Here is a 27,531-nt window from a genome sequence, read left to right as displayed (position 1 = left end):
TTGCAGAAGCATCATAAACAGTTTGTATTCAAGCATTGAAATACATGTTTTTTTTGTCAGCCATGGTATGGTTAGTGTCCAGATGGAAGCAAACCGATACCACATGGCTAATGTAATGTTAGTGGACGCCTCTCATCCAGATCAGCTGTAGGAAACTCTTGTCGTCTTATATATAAAAAAAGCAAAGAGTGCGGCACTGGTCCAGGAAGTGGAATTATGTTCCACCTTATGTGGCCGCACGTCTGGAGGCCCACCACAAACTAAAACATTAGATCATTTTAACATCGAAGCTTGTTCAAAATATTATGGCTGTGCTATAATTTTATAACTAGTTGTCTGTGTGTCTAATTACCCTATTAAATCGAGCCTGCCGCTGGGTGTTCCTTTATAAACGTTTGGTTCTTCTGGTTCCTCAGCTACGATTAGCTTGTACGCCTTTTGGAGGACTTCCAGTATGCTAATTTGAGCTCAGGATGTGCAGCCACGCTGGCTGTCTGTCTGCCCGCTGCTTTCTCCTTTAATTGTTATATCTTCTCACCATTAATATGAGCAAAAGGAGAGGTTTCTACCATGCGTGGCACATCAAAGACTACCACCCTCAGATCCACTAGTTGGCCGTCTCTTTGGAGCACAGGCTCTGGAGATGTGTGCCGATTCCCGGCTGGAATGGGTTTGATGGTCTAATTGTAGCCACCGGTGAACACAGCTGCATATCACAGAGAGCCTGGATCCAGTGTAATATGCCTCATAGAGCATCTTCAGATGGAGCAGAACAAACCTACTGTAGGTGTTCAAGTTCCTTCTGCGCTACCTGCCCATTTATCACAGGGTCAGCGCCATATATTATTGACAGTGCAGAGCAGACTGAGTCCATCCCACACATCACAGGGGTAAACTGCCATCTTCCTCTTCTCTCTGCTTCTGTCTTCTGCCCTTTTCCATCAACCTGTCATTCTCTTTTCTAGCCTGCGTTTCTCTCCCTTCACATCCACTACATTCCCCCTCACATCCTCCTGACAGGAATTCCACTTATTGATTCGGGTTTCTTCGATTCTATTGTTTATTAGGCCTAATTCTTTAAATGAAGCACCAAATAGTTAGTTGCATACCGGTACCGTATTGATTATTAGCAGATATTCAAGATTTAAATGTATCTCTATTGATCGATATTGCATATGAATATTTAATCATGCATGCGTATTTCCCCTATTCTTTTACATTTATATTATCTTTATCATCATCTAACTCTCAATTACGGTAGTTCATCTTTAAAATCTAATTAAAATCGATTTTTTTTTGTTTTTAAACACTTGATAAACAGATTTTCAAGAACTGTTAAAGGAACCAAACGTAAAAAAAAATCAATCAGTTGCTATTTCTTAAAAAAAAAAAAAAGAAAAAAAAAAAAGGTATATTCTACAAATTTAAATTCCCAACACGCTCTTCCCCGTAGTTTCTGAATAGCTCCTTATGTGACTGTGACTGCAGTTGTCTGCAGTTAACCACAGTGCGGTAGCCAAACATATTCTCTTTGTGTCCGGCATGGAGACGTATGAATGGGCAGCTCTGAATTTCTTCATGATCACCCCTCAGCACATTAATGTTGCGCCTCGCTAAAGACCTCGCTGACCACACCAGGTCAGGGTCCTTGCCACGGGGCTTCGGCCAGAACAAAGGAATCCATGCCGACACTTTCCGTATAGCACTGCTGCTTCCATGCCGACTACCAACACAGCTATTCTAGTGGTGATCAAAAAAAGATCTCCTCAGCTTTGAACTCCTTCCCTTTTTTTTCGGCTGCGCATCAAAAAGAAATCAATAGACGAAACTTTGGAGCGCATGTATCAGTTTTTCTGTTTCTTTCTTCCCCTCCGCCTTCATCGTTTGTACATTCCGCCACTAGAGTAAAAGCCAGTTAAAAGAGGACTGGCGGTAAAGATGACACTGTTGCGGATGCGGTCCGCACTGGGAAAGGCCTCGACTGGGAGAAATCAATTCGGTGGGGTGGGGGGTTGGGGTTGCTCACACTGAAGAGGGTGATGCAGATTCTGTTTTTAGACTGAAATGATAGATAGGTTCCTGGTACCTAGAGACAACACAATACGTTTGAGGGTGTAGAAAAAATATGAAGCGCTTTGGTGAGGCGTAGTTGTGCTGTTAAGATTTGTTTTATCCAGCTGTGAGGAAGTACATGTAGCTGTCTCTCTGAGCTTTTTGTGCCGCTGAACTGAAAGCGCTTCTCGTGGCATGTTGAAGGTCTCTGATGGGTTGGAGTTAGGGTCAGGTCAGGGATCCTCTGTAAAGGATGGCTGTGTTAAAGAAGCCAAAGAAAGTTAGATGCAGACTTTGTGTTGTGATAAAGTTGTTTGGAATATAGCATAAAGCACAATCTAAAATTACGAACAGGATATACACGCTACCGATCAAAAGGTTGTTTTTTTTTTTGGAAAGAAATGAAATACATTTACTCACCAAGGATGCATTAAATGGATCAAAAGTGACAGAAAAGACATTTATAATGTTACAGAATGTTACATTTATAATGTCTCTGTTTCAAATAAATTCTGTTCTTTTAAACTTTCTATTCATCAAAGTATCCTGAAAAACTGTATCACTTTTTTTAAAGCAGAACAGCTGTTTTCAACATTGATGATAAATAAGAATGTTTCTTGAGCGCCAAATCAGCATATTAGATTGAAATTCAGCATCGGATCACAGGAATAAATTACATTTAATAATATATTCTAATAGAAAACAGTTATTTTAATATTTTGCAATATTAAAAAGTATTTTTAAAAAGTATTTTTAAAAAGTATTTTGAAGTATTTTTGATCAAATAAATGCTGACTTGGTAAGCATAAAAGACAAAAAAAAGACAAATATATATTTTTTTTTTTTCTTTTTTTTCTTTTATGCTTACCAAGTCAGCATTTATTTGATCAAAAATACTTCGAAATAGTTTTTAAAAATACTTTTTAATACTTATATATATATATGCAAACTTATATATATATATATATATGCAAACTTAATACTTATATATATGCAAACTTATATATATATATATATATATATATATATATATATATATATATATATGCAAACTTAATACTTATATATATATATATATATATATATTTATATATATATATATATATATATATATATATATATATATATTTATATATATATATATATATATATATATATATATATATATATATATATATATATATATATATATATATATATATATATATATATAAATATAAATATATATATATATATATATATATATATATATATATATATATGCAAACATTTGACTGGTATTGTATATTACATTTATTCTGTGATTTACACAGGGCTTCTAATTTGTCAATAATATTTGTAAAATTTCTACATTTGCTGTAAATTCTTTAAAGATGAATTTAAGGATTCCGGACCATAATCTGTTAACAAAAGACACGGAAAACTGTCATCTATCAAAATGTTCAAACTTCTCCTTTCCATACAATGAAAGTTGTACAAGATACTTTTGTTTCTTTTTCTGTCCTTTTTTGGAGCTTAATAGCTGTAGTCACCATATACTTTTCTTGTGAGGAAAAGAGCAGTCTGGACATTTTTCTAGATAAATCCTTTAGTTTTCTATGAAGAAAATGTGAGGGTGAGTAGATCCCTTTAACATCTAACAAATTTATCTGCTGAGGGAGAATTAGTTATTTGTGTAACACACAGTCATTACATTAGAGAATCACACTAGACAGAATGAGGAATGTCTGAAGGTCAGTGTGTCAGTGTAACTGTGTGTGCTTGTCTGTTTGTGTGAGCGCGTGTGTATACGCCAGAGAGTGTGATGCCGTCGCGCTGCAAAATGGAAAAGATGTCTGCAGCGAGCATTCTCACTTTTCACTTTTATTGTTGTGCTTCCTGTTTTGAAAGCCATTAAGAAGACGGTTTCCTTACAGAAAGGGAGAAAAAAGACTCCCATCTTTTTGAAACGTGTCCAAGCGCAGTGCGGAGAAGAGGATGATAGCGATCAGCTAACAGCCCAATAACAGGAACACAAAGAGGAAAATGCTTCGCTCTCTCACCGCTCCCTGCGAACGACAGATTGATACAGGGCTGGTTTTTGATGCGCTGATGAATGCCGAAGGATGTGCTTGTTATTTGTTCCGTCACAGCTGTAGCTCACTTGTCATGCGCCCAAGTATCCCTAGTGCAAGGTCACGTGACCAAAACCCCAGAATGCTTTGTGACATCTGCCCCTGCCATTTTCGTGAAAAGGCCGGCCGCGCTATTGGTATTTTGGGTGTTTCCTTCATTTTTTTTCCGCTCGCTCTGTATCAGCGAAGTTGAATTGGGGTTGAGCTGTCTTTCATAAAGGATCTCGGTCATGATATTGATCAGATTTACGTATTCAGCACTAAAAGGGTCTTGTGCCCTGCGGTATCTAGCCGGAGGGAGAGTTCAGAGTACTTATCTCGCATCGCTCAAGTAAAGCCCTGCGTGCGGTGACCTCTAACTTTTCCATTCGCTTTCCTTTCATTTGTACCGTCCCTTTGTATGGGGATCGCAGGCTTACCCTGGTGACATCGCCGGGGTGTGTGAGGTCATCTGACCATTTGACCTGTCCCCGATTTCAGATGCTCGGGGTATGAAGAAGGCCTCTCACATAAAAATGTCATGCAGTCATTGTATCTCAATAATATCTCAATTATTATCTTACATTTTTTAAATGAAAATTCCCATAGTTGGAATATGACATTATATCAATATCTGGGTCACAATAATATATAATAATTGTATGATTTTTTTATTTTTTTTTAGCTATTCAAAACTTGCTGTGTTTCATGTTCTCATAAATGCCTCATTCTATTCATTCTATCTGATGTTCTTTTCCTTTCTGATAATTCTGTATGCTATTCATCTCTCATTTGTCATTTATTTAATTATTCTGGTTATTGTGCAATATGTAGCAATCTCTTTCTATTACCTTTATTGAACTTACAGAATAAGTCATTATGTATTCCTTTTATTGAGTCTGAATTGGTTTGATTTAGCAGTGCTGAACTCGACTTCTGTGCGTGTGTGCGCTTCGCTCACTGGCCCCGCAGCCTGGCCAGCTTGTAGCTCTTAATAAAAACCACAGCCTGTAATTGGACTTAATTGCACCCTTCGGGCGTCATAAGCTCAAGTGTTACTAAACAAACTGCAGGGTCTGGAGGCCGGCACGCTGCATTTGCCACGGCGTTCCACCATCTTGCCGTGTGGATAATGTGTAGCATGAGCCCAGAGAGTGTTTGTTTGTGGCGCTCAATGAGTTTGGACTTGCCGTGTGCCACTGCTACTGGAGGACGAGGATTATATTCTTCCTTTGCTGTCAGCCAGCAGAACAAGAGCGCACAGGTCTAAATATGATTCACACATTCACTTTCACATGTACTCACTCTGCTGGTGTGTCAACCATCGAGAAATCACCCACCGGTGAACCCGTTTCAGCCCTCTGCGGTTAAATATCGCCTGCCAGGAACATTTAAGGAGGGTGTTGATGATGTTTGCCATGCCAGGTGATGAAATACTTGTTGGTCTTAAGACTAAAGGCCCTAGCAGTTTTGGGGAAGCTACAAGCTACACATTGTTTTGAAGTAGTTAAACTTTAGTTAAACTACTCTTGAGTCTTGAAAAAGTAGCTAGCAGCGCTACAGGTTACCTACTTTTGAAGTTGCTTATTAAATTATATTATTTTCATATGATTTATACATATACAAATTATGTATATAATATTTTATGTTATACATATAATTGTATATAATTATATTATGCATTATATATAAAATAATGTTCTATTCTATAATTATTTTTTATATTTATAATATAATAATGTAAATATATTTATTGCATTGTGTGTATGTATATGTGTGTGTATATGTATGTATGTGTGTATATATATATATATATATATATATATACACACACACATACACTAGTATTTATTTGTAATATATTTGCCAAAAAGATAAACCGCAATTAACTAAATATTTCACTTTTAAAAACAAGACCTAAAATGCTGCACAAGGACTTGAGCATGTGTATATATATGTATATGTATGTGTGTGTGTGTGTATATATATATATATATATATATATATATATATGTATGTGTGTGTGTGTGTATATATGTGTATATATGTGTATATATGTGTATATATGTGTATATATATATATATATATATATATATATATATATATATATATATATATATATATATATATATATATACATACATACATACATACACATATATGTATATATATATTTTATATATATATATATATATATATATATAATGTATGTGTGTATATATCTATATATATGTATGTGTGTGTGTGTGTGTGTAGTAATTGATGATCCATTTGAACTGATTATCTCAATTTAATCAGGTCTACTTAGTTTTTGATCTACCACTAATGGTTGGTAAAAGTAGCTTGTTACTGGAAAAGCTATACTATTTTGAAAACCTTTAAGCTTCTGTTACAAATTCAGAAATCTGGTTAGTAGCGTCACGTCTTTCAGTTTGTCTTTTAGTTAGTACCTTTTCAACACAGGTCCCTAGTTTTCTTAGTTAGTGACATGAGTGTTAGAGTCTGTCTGCAAGTGAACCCATTAGTTGTGTTTGTTTGTATCTGTGAGTGTTACTGTGTGTTTGCGTACAGATGCTCTCCTCCAGGCCATGCGTGAGGTGCGGCGGGCCTTTCTCATGGGGGGCTTTCTGGGGTCACTGCACACAATCGATTGAGGGATCCAGACCAAATTCAATCATTGAAATGGCAAGGCCAGCCGTGTTTCAGAAGCACCGCTGACCCCAGAACCGGGAGCCAGAGGAGAGTGGGATAATCACTGTGAGAGTGCCATGTTCCTTTAGCTGTTCGATCGGCCGTGCCACGCGGCTATCGCACCCTGCCGACAACGTGCCGCCACAGAGTGTTCACCGTCTGTTATCAAGATTTCCCAGATTTACATGTGGACAAAGACTCCATCTGCCCGCACGAAATGCATATGCATTTCTCTGAAATGCAGATAATTAGAAGACGTCTTTGAGGTTGAGAATATGGTGGGCATTGTTAAAGAGATATTTTACCCCCAAATTCACTCCCCCTCATGCTGTTCCCAGATATTTTTTTAAGTGTTTCAACTGTTTTGGTCCATACAATGAAAGTCAGGGGGGTCCAAACAACATTGAACATTTTTCAAAATATCTTCTTTTTGTTTTACAGAAGAAAGCAAATCTTACAGGTTTGGAACGACATGAGGATGAGTAAATATATTTAGATTTTTGGTTGAACTATCCCTGTTACGCTACACTGGCTCACACAGTGGTGTAAATTTTAGGGCAAGAGTACCTGTTTGTCCAGCCAATGGCAGACAGATTCAGGAAATCTTTTGCATTTTGAATGCAACTTCATTCGGTGACACTAGCGGCACAGAAATGACACACATCAGCTTTCTTGAAGCTGAGAGCGAGGTGTGTAATCTCAAATGCTGTCGGCAAACACAAACCATAAAGTTTGCTAGGCTCTCATTTAAGGAGGCCTCGTACAGCAGCACTGGAGCCCGCGCCTCCCCTGTGGAGGGAAAAAACAGAACACATAATTAAAATATATAGCCCGGCTGGGTCAGAATATAGCCATAGACTTAAAATATAGTGAAGCAGACAAGTCTCCGTTAATCAGTGGTTTGTGGTTACTGTTTGAAAGCGACGTATATGAGACTGCTCAGAGTTTGTGTGCGTATGTGTGTGTGTGAGGGGGTGTCTTCTTGTTTTAAACAGTCTGCACAGCTATAAAAAGGTTTGGAGGAGAGCGCTGGCATGTGTGTGTGAGGAGTCCACTGTGAGACAGGCACTGTGTGCGTTTATGACTGGGCGCACAGCTCTATTTGCGTCTGCTTGTGTATGCGCTCTCCCAGGTTGCTCTACGGTCAGTGACCCGTAACTCTCCCTCTGTTCCGCCTCCTAGTCCAGACTCCCGCTGTAATGTATGATCTGGGCAGGTATGTGTGTGTGCGTGATAGCATCCTCCAGTGGCTCAGGAATTATCACATTTTCTTCTGCACACTCAACTCAGTGTTTTGTCACCCACTAATGATGACTATCCATCAATCAGAGGGGCGGAGCTGAGGAAATGAAGATGGATTGAATTAGTTTTTAGTGAAACGGTTGGCTATTGAGCAGCCCCGTAATTACTCTGTCAGGAGAATTGAACCGTATCAGTGAGAGGCTAACCTTAACACTTTCACCCTACTGTTAATTACGGGACTCTTATACGGGCAGATTCACCTCATGTCTCTCCTAATAATAAGTGAATAATACTGATGGCGTAACAAGAATTTGATGAGTCCTGGTGCCGTTTTTTTATATTATGCATCTTTCCTCTTCCAAAAAAATCCTCAGAATATTATTATTATTATTATTATTATTATTAATGTTGAGGAGTTAAAGTAATTATTCAGGGGAAGGGTCCATAATAATAATAATAATATGCACACACTACATAACTGCACAAATAATAATAATAATAATAATTATTATTATTATTATGGACCCTTCTCCTGAATGATTACTAATTCCTCAACATTAATAATAATAATAATAATAATAGGCTAAGAATTTAAAAACAATTTTGTTTGTAGTGTGGAAGGATTATGATGTGGTAGGATAATAATTATTATTAATATTGTTGTTGTTATTATTATTATTATTATTATTATTATTTATGTTTTTAATTATAATAATGTTGATGAATGAAATCAAGTGTTTGTAGTAGGCCTAAATACTTTTTTGACAGATTTATAAGCATTGATAGGTTGTTCATGCCAAATTCCCCCCCAAAATAATATTTTTTAGAGCTCAAGTCTTAAATTTTGTTTTTCCATATCATCTTTTTAATCATTATTGAGTAGTGTGCTATAGAGCATTTCATCAGTAACATTTGCCAATTACAATTAATAGCTACTTTGATAACTGTTAATAACTCGTCATATTTAATAACTGTTAATAAGTCGCTGTTAAATCGTCATCTTCGTTGCACCGTTGCCCCACTGAATTTGTGCAGTTATGTAGTGTGTGTTGACAAAGGGAAATTTCCAAAAAATGACTTTTATTCCCTTCACACATAACAAATAACAGTGTGTAGTAGCGTCATAGTGCCACAGCGGCCGAGAGAATGCTCTCATGTTAATTGTACATGCTGCACTCTTCAGATTAATTGTCCTTGACGAACAAATGCTTATTCAAAAGGAAGGAGGAAAAAAAAAAAACGTGAGAGGTCCCAATCCAAGCGTACTGCTTACTCTGTATACTGTGGGAAATGAAAATTGGGCTGAAGTGTTTTTAATTAAATAAGTCAGAGAAACTCTAGGAAATGGCTTAATTTCATATTGAGACACATGACTTGGGGATCTTAGCGAACCAATTAACCTCAGCGCAGCTCATTAAATAGCTGCTTTCATGGCCAGGAGCTGGAGACTTATCTACCAACATAGGACATGAAAGCAAATTTGTAAATCCCAAACTCTAAAAGTAATTGGAAAGGTGGATGCAAAGGGTAGTACCAAAGTGACATGGCTGTGCTAAAATTAACTAAAAAATTTGTTATTAGAAAATTAATGGTAGAAGAAAGCAGACCTGTTTTTTTAAGGTTAAATTAGCCAAGGGATGAGTAATAACTAAATGAGAATAGGATGCCTGGACAGGATGTTATTTAAAGCGCACATCTTGTGCTGTGGCTAAATGTTTCGTTCTCAGGGAACGGATGATTGTGCTAATACTAATTTGTGGCACGCCCCTATGAAGTCACTTAGCAGTTATGGGAAAAATGCTTTCTGTGCTTCGTTCCCATGGCAATAATCTGTAAAATGTGTATATTTTTTGTTATGTTAAATATGTTCTTATTTACAGACCGCAAAAGACTCTGTCGTACAGCTCACATTATGTTGGTTTAGCTGAACTAGTTGGTTAGCGGAATTAGGCCAGGGGTCACTGCCCTCACGGACCCCACTGAAACCTCTTTGGGACTGCAGTGAAAGGGTGTTCCTTGGATCCTCAACCCCTGTTTTGTTTAGTTTTTTTACCTCATTGAAAGTCCATTAGTGTCAGACTAGAGGACATTACCATCACCATTTTGATTGTTTAGATGTAGGCAAATAATTTTTAAAGCCCAGGCCGGTAGTCTGACCAAAATCAGACTCTTCTTTAGTACTCATTATTACAATTAATTATTTAATGGGTTAATGACATTTGAAGATTTTTAATGTAAGGTTTGTTTTTGTGAATGTATGCGTGTGTGTGTGTGTGTGTGTGTGTGTGTGTGTGTGTGTGTGTGTGTGTGTGTGTGTGTTTTAGCATGTCGATGGCATAAACGTGTCAAGAAAAACTCTGCATTTTGAAAATAATTTTTTTCTGTCAGAGTCGAAGGTCAAAATACTCTTTACATTTAGTTTCAGCACTTCCTTTGAAAGATCTTCTCACTGATCCCCTTTGGTGATCAGTCATTTGATAAATGTAACCTCCTAATACCCTGCTCCGAGGGGCAGACGACGGACGGGGAGTGCAGATGGGCACGGGACGTGTATAGGTTACATCGCCGCAGCTCCACTACGCGTTTGCTAGAAGGCAAATGGCATCCGAAATCTGATTAGGCCCCATTATAAAGAGTGATATTTTCATCCCGGCGATTCTCGGTACTGTGTCAGTACTCTCCACTGTTGTAGTGCCGGGAAGAGCCCAGTCCTTTGACAGATAGTAGATATCCCAACCGTCGCTTGTTTGGACATTGCTGTCTTTCACGACGTGGAAAAAACAGACAGCCGAGAAAATGGGAAGCAGCTAAATAATGTCAAAAGATCAGAAATCAATGGGCCGGAGGAATGTGATCCTACATCTCCTCTCTCATGCACTCCACCAGAGTGTTTTTCCAGGGCCACTGAAGTTGCTTGTATTCACCCCCTTGGAGATGTAACATAAGCACAGGGAAGCGGTGTAGTAATGTTTGGCTATCAGCAAAAATAACCTTTTACTTAAAGGTTACTATCAGAAGTTTATTGAGTTACATGCTTTTTATTTACAGGGAGAAAATAAAAGGATGGAAAGCTCAATTTATTAATGCGCAGGATTGGGTTTCTTTGAATTTTGAGATACAAAAGAATAACAGGAAACTGATCGATAGTATGAGAGAAAGACCAGGAAAAAAATTATATATATATTTATATGCATGTTATTTATTGCATTTTGGTAGTAGTTGTATTTTTTATCTGGAAAACGTAGTTATAGTCATACGTTCTGCATTGTAATCTGTTATAATGAGAGAGCGAGAATGCAGCACCATTACGCTTTTGTGTCGCCCGTCGGGGGCAGGAAACAGACACAGGATTACAACAAGAAAAAAAATCTGGACATTTATCGGAGATAAATTTAATTTCTTTGCTATTTGGAGGTCTTCTTTGAAAATTGTAATGAACACATTCAGAAACCGGAGAATAGATTTACTCTTAGCTTCAAATAAGTCTGTGTTATCGTACTCTGTCATTCGCTCCTTCCTATTTTCGAGCTGCTAATTGATGTTTTTGATGTCGGCGAGAAAATTGAAGAAAATGTCATGTGTGAACCAGCGCGGAAGTTAATAAGATTGACTTCGTTGACGGAATTCACAATGAGCAAAGGAAAACCGTATAATAGGGCCTTGCTGCATCGCCCATACATTTTCGGATGGGATGAAATCGACACCCGACGAAGCCCGGTGTGGAAAGATAGAACATTTGGGATGGCTATTCTTTTTTTTCTTTTTTCTTTTGCGGTTTGTTTTGTTTATCTCTGTGCACTCAGAGCATCTGACTGGTGTGCATAAGCAGCTGTGTATCCTGCAGGCTCCTGCCTCGAACCAGGCCCAACGATTCGAAGGAGTCTCCCAGGGATACCCTCCCACTCTAGACAATACTTATTCTTAATGCTGTTTTGAGTTTGAAAAGGCACAGGGCTTTAAGAAAGGTTAGATAAAGATATGTCTAAGAGATGCACTGATATCAGTTAGGGTCAATGCATATGCTTGGCCGATGTGGAAAAGAGCTTAAATTCAAATCCCCTTGAATAAAAGGATTGAAGCAGCACCACGGTCGCTCCATCTTTAGCCATTTATCGAACGCTGGCCGAAAGCCGAATGAAATCCATTGTTCGCGACATTTGGGCAAACGTTTCTGCCGTGTTTTCTTTATCAGCTGAATTTCGTCTGTGCATGAGAAATTACAAAAGTAGTTTCCTGTAATTTCAGTTTTTGTCTTTAGAAAATTGTTTTTCGTCAATTGGCAGTATGGCTAGGTGTAATGGGGTTCTGTGTTTTTAATTAGGGTGCGGATTAGCTGAGTTCGGTTCACTGGCTCTGATTATTTTTTTCCCCGCCCTTTAGGGGAATGAGCTAAAACCCTAATGCGGCCAGTACCCCCCAGCGGTCCTTTTTTTGAAGACACCGAACAAAAAAAAAAAAAATCGTAGACTCTGCTAGTGTTCAGCCCTCCAAGGACCCACAGTAAGGGACATTATTCTCGGAATAGCCAATTAATTCCACTGGCAATGATCGGTTAGCGCTTCTCCCGGCCCTCCTCGCCCCCCGCGCTCCACTCGGCATTTGAAATGCTAACACAATGAAATATTTTTCTATTGGTTGGTGTCCCTCGGCTAAGCCACCGCCGCGGGCAGAGAATTTCATCGACTGATGAGACCAGAGGCGGACCCGATAAAAAGGTTACCTGTACGTGACATACACTCAAAATGGCTAGCGCTACCTTGAACTCGAAAGTTCTGTAACTTTTATTTGACTTTTCATCGTTAGCGAGGCAGCACTTCTGCGCCCGTGGAGAGTCGAAATGAAGGACGGCTACTTGTTTGTGTCCACAGAAGCATGAAACATCCTTGCTCATTTTTTGAAAGCGTTTCATCACTTTTTTGTTTTGTACTTAATCCGATTTACGTTTTAGCTAGCTTTTTTGACATTCAGATAATAGCGATGTTTAGCTTATTTAGCCTTTTGTCGTGCCATCGACGATGTTGATCATAAAATAACCTTCCGAACTACCACATAGAAACACATTTTCCACACTGAAACAGTTGCGTTAAAGCTATTGTTGCCGATCGTTCGCCGTATTGCCATAGCCGGGGCTTTGTGTTGTGGTCTGGGTGCTAAGAAAAGAGCAGTAGTGCACCTGTCATCCCAACAGCTGAGGGATGGGGAGGGTGTCGAGGAGTAACGGGGAGGAGGTATGGAGTTTTTTCTCAAATTGTTAGTTGAAGTAAAAGTATGGTCTTGGAATCCCCCTCCCCCACCCCCACGACAGACACAAACACCATAAGCCCCTTTTTTTTTCTTTTTTTTTTTTTTAGCTCCCACACACACACATATTTTGCTGTCTACAAGGAGTGAGGCAGGTGGCTCCCCATGGCTGCAGCTTCATGACAACATGCCATTAGAAATAGCAGGCCTGTTGATCAATCCAGCCGACATGACAGCTTCGCCGCAAGGCCTGGCTCTTTGAGCACCATCTCTGCGGCAGCTCCCTCTCCTGTTTCTCCTCACTAATTGGTGAAAGTTCTCTTATATATGCTTGTGGCACAGGGCTCTTTTTCCCCTCCTCTTCTTTTTCTCTTTCTCCTTCTTTTGCTCTTGCCTCTCCTTCCACCCATCATCACCCCTTATGTATTTTTTCTTTTTGTCACAATGGAAGTGATAACTTTTAGTTAGATATTGCAAGTGGGTTAAAAATGATATGTGCGCCGTAGGCATTTTTTCACTCTGAATTTCTTATGTTTTTTTTTTAAGAGCAAGATGTGCAATAGGGCCATGGTTTGACAGTTGTTCATGGCAACAGAACAACAGATTTAAATGGAAAATAACAGCAAATTTTTTGCATACAGGCCGCTTTCATTTATTTTTAATTTAACAGTTTTTAATTATTTTTCTTCTCTGTATATGGCAATATAACAGCTCAATGAAATTGAATCTGTTTAAAAAAATAAATAAATACAAATGCATATATTTATTAAGAGCCATCAAACAAACATCAGGATTTTCATTCTGCTCTGTGCAAGCTGTCATGTTACTGAGCCGTGTTTAAACCGACTGTCATCTCCCGCTGAAGTGCTTAACACCCCCTCTTTGATTTCTCCTTTAACTAAATAAATTAGTGCGGAGAAGGAAAGAGAAACACACAGCAAATGTTTAAATATCTCCTATTTGTCATCTGTTTACGTTTTTAATTACACAGACCCAGCTTAACGCTAGTACTCCGAGCCAAGGCGCGCTCCTCTTGAGATTTGGAGCCAGAGTACAAACACTGTCCTTCCCATGATGAATTTAGTTGTTAATATTTAATATTTATTTTAGGCAAACCCTCTAGGCCAGGAACTTGTGTGCAAACCTGAGCTTTTTTTTAACCTCCTATGTTTAGAAAAAAAAAGCTTATTGAAATCCATTTAGTAAGACTTCTTTATAAAATAGAGGCTGCTGCCTAGAGTGAAATATAAATGCGTTATTTTTTTATCCACGAAACGGGACTTAAAAGGATCTTTTTCCCTATGTTATTTGTCAATGCTGGCTAATCGTTATCAAGTGAAATGGTAATATTAACTGCTATCTCCACCCAGTGGCACGAACATAGTGGTGATCAAAAGTGCAAGTAAGATGTGTAGATTTGCCAAAAGGGATGATATTTTATTATACAATAATGATGTTACCGGTGCATTTTTAACATTGTTAATACTCTCCCCTCCCTCAATACAGCACTGTCGCATCTTACTTTAATTTTAATGCCGTGAGATTTACGTGTCTTTATGTTCTGACTGAGCCGAGTGTGGTGTGTATGTTGACCCGTGTTGTAAAGCTCTGTGCATTTTGCTGCAATTTGGCAGGTTAGTATATGTAGTGGTGGTTGTTCTGGAGGAGACGGGGGTTGAGGATCACACTGGACTAGGGGTCCGCATAAGCGGATCGGCGACGAGTGGAACTGGGGGTTCCTCTGAAGCTCCCTCTCTTGCTTTGATCAAAGCAGGTTGTTTTATGTGGCTTGTGCGAGACTTTGAAGCCACCGCGTCACCTACAGCACTCACTTCATCAAGTTCACCGGTGTCTTAATAGCAGATCAATAAGTTTCAAAGTCTGAGAGTTAATTTAATACCAGTGCTGATGTGATCGTGCTGGGTCGACACTCTCGGGCTCACAGCGGCTCCCTCTCCGCGTCTCGCCGCTCCTCTTCCTCGCTCACACACACAGACACACACACGCATCGCACCTTCTTCTCCCTCTCTCTCGATGCGCATTAAGACACGGCGTCTATTCATCTCTGCCCGTTCTTCTCTACTTGACATTGATTCATGCAAACATCGCATTTTCAAGTGCTGCATTTTTTAATCTCTGCACACTGCCTGTGTCTTGATTTTGGATATTGTGGACTGTTGTGGATATTGCTGAAAATGTGTATTTTTTTTTTTTTATATATTAAAAATAAAACAATTACTAATAATTGCAATTATCAATGTTTTTTTTTTTCCATTTTTAATAATTAATACTATTTTATATTTTTCCTATTTTTTATATTTTAAATTGAGCAAGAATCTGATAAGAAAGTAACATTTTATTTTATTGTTTTTTTTAATGAAATGGTTCATTTAAAATCTAAATGTATGGTATACATTTTTTTTAAATGCAATTTAAATAAATATATACAATTATACATGCAATTAAATTGTAAGTTTGACAGTATTTGATATTTAACATACTCTGTCATAAATATTTTAAGGAACCTAAAAGTATCTAATTCTTAATTGACATCGATAAACAATTTGGCAAACATAAATGTTTAAATCAAGAAGAAAAATTTAAGAGAATTAAAGGAGAAAAAGTAATGTGCGGATCTCAACCACGGCGGCATTTGAACATTAAAGGAAAACGGCAAAAAATGTAAATGGTTCTTAAGCGGCTTTTCTTATTTTTGGTGAAGAAACTTGGATGTATGGACCACCCTTGGATAAAGGGGTCGGGGCAGCACTCCAGAACAAAAGCCCAATTTAAAATGTTCATCTAAGGGTTGCTAATGGTATTAGGGGACTGACCGATGGTCAGCGGTAGCCTGCCGTACCACAGCTTGACCCGAACCCACACTGAATCACTGGCCCGACAGAATTTGTATGCTCGCATCTGTCATTTTACAGCCCACATCAATACGTTTTTTACTCTGTTATTTTTATAAATAAAAGGGGAGAAAAGAATGTGACTGAGGAATGATCCTAGATTAAGTCATTGTTTTTTTTAGTTTTTAGTTTTTTCTGGTAGTAAAGCTGCTTAAAGCCGATAAAGCGAGTCCGAGCGAGAGGAAAAAAACATTTTCTTACTATCACAATTTCATGCTTATCGCAAAGAACACAGTCTGTTTTATATATGTATGTTTGTCTCTGTGATTTAATACAACGGATATGCCGTTTGCGATGGATCATAAAAGAGGAACTGATTTGCTTTAATTGACGTTGCAATTTATTTGATAACCGAAGGTAAGAATGATCTTGATCAAATCATTTTATTTGCAAAACGTTGTTTTTGAAATATTCGTTAGAATTTTTCTTTCTTATTTTGTTCAAATGATTGTCTTGATAATTGTTGGAGCCTTTTAGTGTTTTATTGGCAGCGAGTGTTTAGCAGTTTTAATATCTTGAGTGCGCGGCTGGGATTTAGCTGTGAAAAATCCGAGCTGTCTGTGTGGTCTGAGGCAGCCGGCTCTGCACCGCGGAGAGAGCGGCAGAACATGCTGTTAAATTATAATAATAATGATGTGCTCCAATTTCTGTTGTAAATTGATAAGTCTTCTAGTTGTTTTTATATTGCTTGGACTTTTTTTCTTGGACAATTTTTGATGGTGTTATATGGTGTCTAAAAATAGGAAAAACAGGATGGTTTTTTCATTTAAATTTGGAGCTTTGCATTGGATATTTGTTCTGTTGTTTCTTAATTGTTAAATTGCTTAGAAATTATGAATCTGATCACTGCATTTTCTGCTGTGTTTGCACGCACACAATGAAATCTTGCTTCATTAAAAGTGTATTAATCTAGTCTTGTCCCTGGGAGGCACCTTAAGATGGTATTGGGTCTTTTTCTTTAAATTGTTGAAAAAAAAAAACCTCGCAGATTTGGTCCCTGTCAGTCAGAAATAATTGTGTGCTTAATCTCGTCCCTGATGGATGACTTGGAGTTCAGCAACGGGCCAGCTCCAATGACAAATACAATATTAATATTCATTAACTGCTTTGACAATGCTAATTTTGATGCGGTAGTAAAGGGCTTTCCAAAGTTAGCGGCCAAAGCATCAGAGCTGCGCAAGGTGGCAAGATAATTTGTGCTGGTTTACTGAGCTGAAGGCTTTTAAAGTCTTAAGCGGAAAAAAAAGGGGGCTAGGTACCACAAACAAAATAAAAGAGAAAAGGAAAAAAGTTCAGACGCATTGGAAGCCAGGACTGCAGAAGTAATACGATCAAGAGGGTGCCACACAAATTTGACACCTCCGATGCTGAATCTTTGAGCAGATATTTTTCTTTTTCCTTTTCTTCTTTTTTTTTTTTTTAACAAAAAGTTGCAACAGAAAGAGGAACATAACATGGTAAGTCAGCACATTCTCCTTTTTGTTTAATCTTTTTGATCTTTTCAATTATCGCCATTTGAAGATCAATAGTGATTTTTTTTTCTGCTATGGTTTAAAGGCTCACAGCGGTGGTTTGGTGTATGGTCGGATCACGGCTTTAAGAGTGGGCTACTTCACGTCAAGCCATCAGTTGGCCATGCTTAATTTTCCTATTGCTCGTCTTGCAGAAAAGCAACTTGGCTTGTTTTAGAGTTTGTTCTGTTTTAGCAGTTGTTGTGGTTCATTTAGCCTTTATTTGTGTCACTTTTGAATTCGGGCACTTACTTTTTTCAGTGTGACGTCTCCAAAGATGCTCTCGCAAGTCGAAAAGCTCAGTGCCCTGCCAAGTACAGACCTCTTTAATTTATAAATGTCAGAGCCGTCTTTTAATTTTTTCCCTTTGCTTTCATCCGTCCGCCGTCGCTTGTTTTTCCACATCAAAATTTTTCGCGGGGCGCGACAGTCAGGACCGCGGGGTTGAGTGGAGCGCTGGCCATTGCTAGACTCTCCCCGGTCGGATCGGATTACTCGCTCTTTGGCTCCTTCTGCACTTCTTTTTATTTTTGCGTTTTATTTTCGCCGGCGCTGTGAATGGAGCGTGGCATTGGGGATTACTGACATGACGAGGGACACCCTGCTGCTTGAGTTTAGCCAAGTTAGGGCAACTCCTATAGAAGAGCCTCGAGTACCTTTATGTTTGCCAAGCCGCGCAAAGAGAGGAGAGGGAACGGAAAGCCTCGCACTCTTTCTCCCCCCTTTTTTTTTGGTTGTCCTTTCAACTTATCAAAAAAAAGAGATGGACTCAAAAGAGCTTAATAAAGAGGATATGAAGATGAGCAGGGGAAAGAGAGAGAGAGAGCGAGAGAGGGGTCTTTTTCCTTTCCCGCCGAGTGAGAGAAGGACTAAGCCGTCGTGTTTTGTTGAATGGCTGAAGGAGAGCAGCGAGTTTGGGCTCCTAGGACCTTGCTGAAGGTGTCCAGCACCGGCCTCCAGCGTCCGGGCTGTGGTTTGGGGAAGAGCGCCTGGCGTCTCTGGGTATTTTGTGTTATCGGCTCAGGCAATCAGGGCTGGAGGGCTGCTGTAGATGTGGTGCTGCCCTCCAGTGGATTAGTGGATGACATAGTGATGTGCATCTTGTTGTAGTCAAAGCACTACGGCGAGTGCCAGCATGCTTGTTTTAACCAGGAACCGAGCAGCATCAGGACCCTATTCCATATAGAGCCTATTTAAATGGTAAGATTTCACATTTTCATGTCACATTATTCTTCTTATTTCCATTTGGATTTGTTGAGGGGATTTATTATTATTTTTGGCAGCTACTTTTGGATTTTTGTTTTTTTTTGGTTTGTGTGTGTATGTGCCTGACATTTTGCAATTTATATCACTTAAGTTGTTAAGTGACAGCTTGACACAATTTGATAATGAAAGGATGTTGAGTTTGATTGCATTGTCTGACAGTCTCTCATACGTTTTTTTGAAAAGCAAAGACTTTTATAAATGTTTTACAAATTGAAATGGTTATTTTATTTATAAAACAATATTTAAAGAAACAATTTGATTTTAGATTCTTAAAATAACGATTTATCTTTGCAATTATGGTAATGTTAAAAGACACTAACAGCAAATAAATGTTGTGGTATTTATTTATAATTGCTTTTTCTAAATATAATTATTCTATTTATATAGAGAATTTTTAGTAATCATTATGTGTATTATTAATATCTCACTGAGAATTAAGCTCATTCTGCCTAATATTTTTTTTTTAAACCTGTCTTTAAATTACTTTTTATTTCAAAGAGATTTTATAATTGTAATATCAATTTATCTTTAAAATGCACATCTATTTTTTATTATATTGAATTGAAATTGTTCGTTTAATTTATTTGCCATCAAAATTAATTTTGCAGAAGCTCTTTTTAAAATAAGAATTTGTCTTATTGAATCAGCAGAAATAATTTGTATTGAATGATCTTTTATTCAATTATATATATTTCTCTTTTTTACAGATAGTGAGAATGACTTTAAATTTAGTCTCTTAACATAGTTGTTGATCTTTTCTGCCTGCGTTTGGGTTTGTCATCATTGTGCCGGGTGTTTGCAGGCTGTCGGTCAGCGGCGGCCGAACTCGTTTACTTAAGAAATTGCACGTGTGACAGAGGGGGGCCGTGGGAGCGTGGCGGCCCGGATGAATAGAGGGAGGGGAGGCAATTAGCTGCCACGTTGCCGGGGCTCTTTTACTTGTCAGGCTGGCTTTTGTGTGAGTCTTGTAGAGGACATTCCCAGGGTTTTGTTTTGGCATTTAGGGCCAAAGGACAGCAGCCGAAAAGCGGCGAGGAGAGAGGGAGGGAAAATTTAAGCGCTGAAAAAACAGCATGAGCACTTCCTCAGTTTCGTAAAAATGGAGGGAAAATGTTCTTTTAATTGTGGAAGAAAAAGAAGATTGTGCATGAAAAAAATTATTGAAGTAATGTCAGTCGGTTTTTAGAGTTTTGACAGTGCATTTTTACATTTTAAAATGGTTAAAAATAGTGGTGTGTTTTTGGCTATAAAAATTACGGTTAAAAAAACAAAAAACAAGGGAAAATAACATGGAATTTGATCAGATGTTTTTTTAGTTATTAGTAAGCATTCCGTCTTCCATTTTCTTATTTCATTTCCTTGTTTTATGTGAAGAATGGTTTGTTTGTGAAGAATTCATGTGAGGGAGAAAACAAATATTTTAGTAAAATTATTTTAAGACAGCAAAGTAAAATAAAACAAAAACAGAAACGAATAAGAGAAATTGTGGATGCACAAAAGGCCTTTGTAGATTTGTCAGGGCAAGGCCACTGAGAGTTAAATGTAGGATCTTCTTTATCCCCCTTAAAACAGAAGTAGAGAATAAAACAATAGAAACAAGACCCCACATTGATGTCACGTCCATGTCAAAACGCAGACAAATACCTTTCTCCCCTTTTCCTCCGTCCTCCCCCGGATGGTGGGCTTAGAGAGGGGACTGTCAGAATCACACAGCTAAGTGACTGCTTGCCACACTTTGCTGATCTTGCCCTCCCTTTATGGATGTTGTTTTCTCTTGTCTTTTCTCTCGCTCTCTCTCTCTTTCTGTCTCCTTCCCTTGCTCGCTTTACCTTGTTGTAGCCAAGGCTTTTCAAGCTGCTAGTTCGTCTTTGGGCATCCTGGAGGCACTGCAGAACCCACACAAACACACACACACACACACACACACACAAACTTGGACAGACACATGCACAAGAGTAATAAGCCTTTTTTCCTAGTGTTTTTTCATGTTTCTTTTGCTTGTGGGAAGACATCTCTGCAGCTCTGATAACTATCAAGTGAGATTTCTCTTCATCTTTAAAAAAACAAAAAACGTATATCTTTGAGCTGGACCGACTGACCGCTGAAGGAAAACCTCACGGAGAAGGAGAGATGAGTGATTATCTGCTGGCGGAGGACAGGCCTTGCCGGACGTCCTAAGACGCAGATCCCCCTGTGATCCGCAAGAAAAAAAAAGCAAAAAAAAAAAAAAAAAGCCCTGCGAACAATGGCGTGCACGTGAACTTCAGTGTGTGCGACCCTTTGGTGAGGGACACACACATGCGCCCGCTCAAACACAATAGCAGTTTTGGGAAAGAAGCTAAGGTTGAAAAAGAACAAGACGACAGGGAAGAAAGGAGAAAAAGTCTTATTCGTTGGCGGGAGTGAGAGGTGGAGGACAGGGGAGGGCTCATGTACCCGAGAGAAGGCCTTTCACTGGGGCTGGAGGACAGGGGAGGAAAGACTGGCTCTCTGGCCTCTGGGCTGTCTCTCCTACAGCAGGTTGGCTGCTGGCAATTGAGTCTTAATGCCTGGGTAAGTGCTCAGCGCTATTACACACGCTGTTTTCACACTCCTATGGCCTTTTTAAAATCATCTTTCTGCTTTTGTTAGACTGAGTAATGCACTGTCATTTTATCTGCCTCAGAGTGGCTTAAGAGATCTGTGTGTGTGTGCGTGTGTGTTTCATAAGGAAGAACTTAGAGATAGATTGATTAATATGGCATTTGAAGATGTGCATGATGCACCTAGTTAAAGTTGAGGGTTTGGAAAGGAAGGGAAGTAATAATGTATGCATTATATGAATATTTCATTAGTGTTCTGTGCTTAATTTTAGCCTGTTGGAGATTTGAAATTTGCACGTAAGAAAATTAGTTCTGTTGTAATTAAAAATTTCTTTGTTTTAAATTGACAGAAAATTGTCATTTGCTTCCATGTAAATTTTATAAATTGATTAAAATGCATAAATAGTTATTTGTTAAATAATCCTTTTTTATGCTGCTTTCGATTTCATTAGAAGCAATGTCATTTTTTCTAATTTTTTTAACCACTTGAGACATTTGATTTGTGATTTTCTTTATCATATTTGTTTTTAAATGAAGGAAGTAGAAAATTGGCACAATGTTCTTCAGTATTGAGAACAGAGGAGGGAAGTTGCTATTTATAATTTTATAGATGTTGTAGCGAGTCATTTGTTTTGATTGTGTGTGTGTGGTGGGTGGATGAGGGTTGTTATAGTGACGGTGACATCATCATAGTTCCACATTCTTTTGAAGTTCTTCTGTCTCATTTCGAGCGTTCTTTTACAAACAGCACACATTTGGCTGCATCTATTTCTTGCTCATTTGAACATTCTCATACATAAACAAGTGTGGATGTTTTCTGCATTGTGTCCACTATGTTTGGATGCGAGCCATTGGCACGTACACTTCTCGAGTTCAAGTCCTTGGCTGCTTTTTTTGCTTGCTCTGGAATTTCGCAGGCCTGAGAGCCCCTCTATCCATCATGAGGATGTCACACCCCCTGCGTCCCCCCGTCCCCCATCCCCCCCCCCCCCCCCCAGCCCCACTACAGCTCATTAGAGCCCACAAGCTCCAGTGACAACTCATCATATCATGCCGTAAAGCGGAGTGAGGCGCTCGGGCCCTCAGGGGCCACAAGGTCGCCACCTTCACATTTTGTCTTTAAATTGCTCTGCAAGGTGCCACCAAGCGGAAATGCAGCGCCAACAGCTTTTTCCTGCTGCTGTCCGGCCCTCTGTCTTTCTCTTTCTCCTTGTATCTCTTCCACAGGCATACCCAAATATCTCTTATTCCCCATTAGTCTTATCGACTCAACTGATGTAAAATTTACTTAATATCAGGGTGTTCATACATGGTTAAATTGTACAATTTAAATGATGGAATTGTGATTATTATGATTTAAATTACTAGGTTCTGCTCTTAAATATTTCATTGTCTAAGAAAACAATCTCCTTGAAATATATTTTTTTAAATGATTATGCAGTATTTTTGTTTACCCTTTAAAGCGGCCTATATGAGATAGGCACTATATAAATAATTATATATATATATGAAGAGTTCAGATGCAAAAGCCTCTAAGTGTCATCTGAAATTTTCTTCTAGAATGATCATTTTTATGACGCTTGTATATTTAAGTTCAGTAATTTTACTTAAATGGCAATGAGAATTACCTATTAATTGCCATTTAAGTGAAATTACTGAACTTAAATAAACAAGCTTGATAAAAATTATCATTCTAGAAGAAAATTTCAGATGGCACTTAGAGGCTTTTGCATCTGAACTCTTCATATATATATATATATATATATATATATATATATATATATATATATATATATATATATATATATATAATGATTCAAGTTTTCACAAAAAATTATAGAAAAGGATAAAAATGTGTTGCTTAAAAGGTGTGAGAACCCTGAGACATTATTTCTCTTAAGTAACCATGTGTATTTTGTGAGTTTTAAAAAGTTATGATTTTGTGATCATAATCACAAAAAAACTGTCTGAAGATGTCATAAGGGGTGTGTGTGTTTGTGTGTGCGTGCACATTACTTTGTGAACAAGACAGGAGAAGAGAGTGAAGGACAGGATTTGATAGGCGCTGAATTGAAACGAGTGTGACATGCTCTTCTAAGACAAACAGGCCTCTCCATTAAAACAGGCCAGGCTTTTGTAAGACCACCACTAGGGGTCACGACCCTAAGCAGCAACTGTCAATCTCATTGGTTTGGAGGGGGGTACGTATGTCTACAGATTTACTCTCACACTCAATGGGTATGCTGACAGATTTGTTGACACATATTTTATTTTATTTATTTACCTCGTCCAAAGGCATCTACAAACTGTCATTACAAATTTGCTTATTTTCTCAGGAAATAACCACATCTAGAGATCTAGGTTTATTATTATTATTTACCTGGTTATGTGAATTAGTCCTTTAGCCTTTTTTCTTCTATCTATTCATAATGGTTGTGGTGGGAGGTATTGGCAAACGATTAAACAGGAAGTAGCCTGCTTTCTTTGCACATAATAGGGAAAAAAGGCGCCCACATATTTTCTTTGTGTTCCTTGTGTGGGTTTATTGTGTGTCTCGCTGGACCTCCGTGTGTCAGTCTCCAAACTCAATGAGTTGTTTTAGAAGTGGGGTTTTAAAGAACGCGTATTCTGCGATTGTTAGCGTCCGACAGTATGCGGTTGTCCGCGGGTATGCACGGGCGTGTACGTAGGTGGTCTTCCTCACTCCCCTGAGTTGCTAGAGACAATTAGCCATGTCTGGAGGAACAGGGGAAAGCCATCATACAATAGCATTGGGGTCAATAGAGACAGATTTATTGTGAAGCTTTTCTTAAGACTGAAGACTTAATGGACTTGAATAGCACTCAGAAGGGGAATTGTTTGAAGAATGTTTTTTTGTATGCTGATTATCCATTGTGCCATGTTATTTTTGTCCTGCTGTGTGTCTTGTCCACAAGGCATCATGGGGGAAAAAAAGAAAGAAAAACCAACCAGAAAAGTGCTTGCATGTTTTAAAATGAGACCTTAACACAGGTCCACTTTTTTTATTTATTAGTCATTTAGCAGGCGCATTTCTCCCAATGAGAACAGTACAAGCTAAAGTAATTTCCATTTCCTGCTATTCCGGTCTACCTCTTTTATTCTCAGGGTTTTGCTGATCTGTTCAGGTAGAGAAGCGAGCAGAGACGCCACTGTAGCGAGCCGCGATAGCGTGCTGTGCTACCCAGAAGCCAGTTAAACGGGATGCCCAGCTATTATTCGTGGGGCTGTGTGGCATTTGAAAGGAGTTCTGTTAGGCCCAGTGACTGTGATGTAAATCATTTGGCTTGTCTCTGGGTGAATGTGGCCGCAGTGGACTGCCATTTGGAGCTGTCCCTCAATGGAGAGGCTCCGGACAAAAGAACTCATTTAAATGGCTACTAAAGCCTTTCAGCGCGGAGAGAATTGACAACATTCTTTCACATCATTACTGAGGGGGAGGTTATGGGGTAGCTTGCGGTGGAGGGGTGTGCGGCATCGTTCCCTTAATGGCAAACTCGTCAGCTGTTTGGCAACTGTCATCATCCCCGTCTGTTTTTCTTATGACAGGTCTTTCTTTTCTTTTCTTTTTTAAAATCAGTTTTTATATGTTATCTCTCCTCTCGTTGTTTTTCTCTGTGGCCGCGCGCTTTCCTTTTCCCATTTCTCTTTCTGTCTCCACACAGTTTTCTGCTCTCAGGGGCCCTGAAAACGTCCCCAGAGCCCCTTTTCTTTCCCCAAGCAGCTCTGTTCAGTTCATTAATCTTTCATTGGGAATATGGCAGAGCGGAACGCCCCCAGTGCTGAAAGTGGCCTCTCTCTGTGCCTCTTTCTCCCAGTTTAGAGGCCCTAGATGGACACTTCAACTTAGACTTGGGCCCTGGTGTCCTTCCCATTTTGAAAGCTCAGATATTTTAGTGCTGACAAAAGGATGGCTTGCCTCTGCTTTTATAAAACATGTTCTGATGTTCAGCACCATTGTTTTTTTAACAACATCTCGAGTGCTGGATTTAAATTTGGAACGTTTTAAATAAAGACACTGGCCCCTACGTGCCCTTTCCTTCCCCTCGAATTGGCTGCAGGACATCTACAGCTGTCAATCAGACACACGGACGCCTCAGAGCGGGCATATATGCGAACAACTCAGGGTGCTAGATGTTTTCCTGTCAGTCGGCTCGGTTTGCGTCGATTTATAGTGTCTAGCGGGAGCAAATCCCTTTCCACGTGTGGCCCGTCAAATCTACAGCACGGCAGTAATCTGGTTAGGTCGCGTGCACTGGGAATACACTAATGCCAGGCTATGCCTCAGCACCCCTCTGCTCGGCTGTAATCTTGGGTAATTGAAAATGGGGCCTGTGCCACTTAAGAACACAAAGAGCAGATTACATAGCTAAAACCAATTTGACCAAAATGCAGAAATGGATTTTCTCTCTTCCCCTCCCCTCCCAGCCCTCCTCTCCTATCTTTTATAATGCAAACCTTTTCCAAAAACCAGACCCTGAAGGAAAAGGAAGGGGTGGGAGCAAGAGATGTGGGAAACCCAGAGAAAAAGGAGGGAGAGTGCGCTTTGATTGGCTGTCATTTGGTATATTACGTGGTTTCTGCGAGTGCTTTTTGGGTCAGACACATAATGCAATCAGGCACTGCGTCTTTTATGTATCCAATGACTGTTTCAATCAATATCCTGCACCTCAGAAACTGTTTTTAATTACAAACCACACTGTTCTGAGAATTGGCTTGCGGATTATGATGGACGCATATTAGTCGAATTAGAGGCGCTGGTGTGTTTCTGCCCCGACCCAAACATGTATTAACGGCTTTTTCTTTTTCTTCCCACCCCCATCCCTCTGTTTTTCTTGCTAGTCTAATAAGGTCCCTGTGGTACAGCACCCTCACCATGTGCACCCGCTCACACCTCTGATCACCTACAGCAATGAGCACTTCACGCCCGGGAACCCCCCTCCACATCTACAGGGAGACGTGGACCCCAAAACAGGTACATATGCATGCACGTCTTCCATTACATTCATGAATATTAGAACAGGCAGGACGAAACCCAAGGCTATCCTTCAGGCCTGGTTAACTAACAGCGTTGTCCCGGTTGCACTGTATGATCTCGCCGATTGCTCAGTCTGTACTGCTGCATTCACAGCTACCTGGTAAGATGCATCAGAGCGTTTTGGGAGTCGTCGTGGCGCTGGGCCAAGGTTGCGCCCCTCCTTTTGTGTGCATGTTGAGATAGAGCTGTTGACCTGGGTCAGTTAAGCCTGTGGAGCCACTTGACTTTTGGGAGATGTAGTCAGGGACCTCTTATACTTAACTGCGGGATCCCGAAGCAACTCTTGTTCTGATTCTGAGAAACATCATTTAATTTCCCCCCTCTTTTGATGACATATAAATCAGACAATCGGGGAGTCTAGATTTCCCAACCAGGATGAAAACTGTATGAGCAGGAGGTTTACCAGGAAACTCGATTTGAAGGCTTATGTTGTTGTATCTGTCAGGATTCTCATCTCACAACAAAACGACTTCTGTTCAGGTGTGTGATAATGTCATTTGGTGGTATGTTTCGAAATCAGATTATCAAACCGAAAGGTATTTTGCTCCGCTGCAACACTATACAGTCAAGCAGCTGCTCTTCAAAGCTGTCAACAACCTGCATGTTGATTTTTAGAGGGCTTTTTCTGTTCTCATAACAGACCTCATCACTAAGGGCCTCTTTAAAGACTCAGAGACTGTTTAATGTGCTGCTTAATGGCTCGCTTAATTGAGTTTAGAGTTTAATTAATTAACAAATTGTATTAAGACCGCTGCATACAGTGCCAGTGTGCTGTGGAGGCATTGTTTTCCTCCTCCTGCACAGCTGCCATTAGCCACTAGTATTGAGCAGAATATTTTGTTTTTATTTGTATAAAACCAGATTTAGTAGATTTTGAAGCAAAA

The 27,531-nt window shown here is 39.2% G+C and overlaps 1 protein-coding gene across 24 annotated transcripts in view; it reads left to right on the top strand.

Moving 5' to 3' along the window:
* The window catches only part of tcf7l2 (transcription factor 7 like 2), an 86,636-nt gene that overhangs the window by 43,433 nt on the left and 15,672 nt on the right, over positions 1-27,531 (top strand). For all 24 annotated transcript variants that reach the window (XM_082151303.1, XM_082151301.1, XM_082151293.1 and 21 more), the window contains one exon: positions 26,452-26,584. In XM_082151303.1, coding sequence (XP_082007429.1) covers positions 26,452-26,584 — 133 coding nt within the window. The remainder of the gene's footprint in view (positions 1-26,451; positions 26,585-27,531) is intronic.

Source organism: Leuciscus leuciscus (genome assembly GCF_965113295.1).
Source record: "Leuciscus leuciscus genome assembly, chromosome: 21".
Classification (NCBI taxonomy): Eukaryota; Metazoa; Chordata; class Actinopteri; order Cypriniformes; family Leuciscidae; genus Leuciscus; species Leuciscus leuciscus.
Note: the sequence above shows the minus strand (reverse complement) of the source record. Positions and strands in the feature narration are given on the sequence as shown.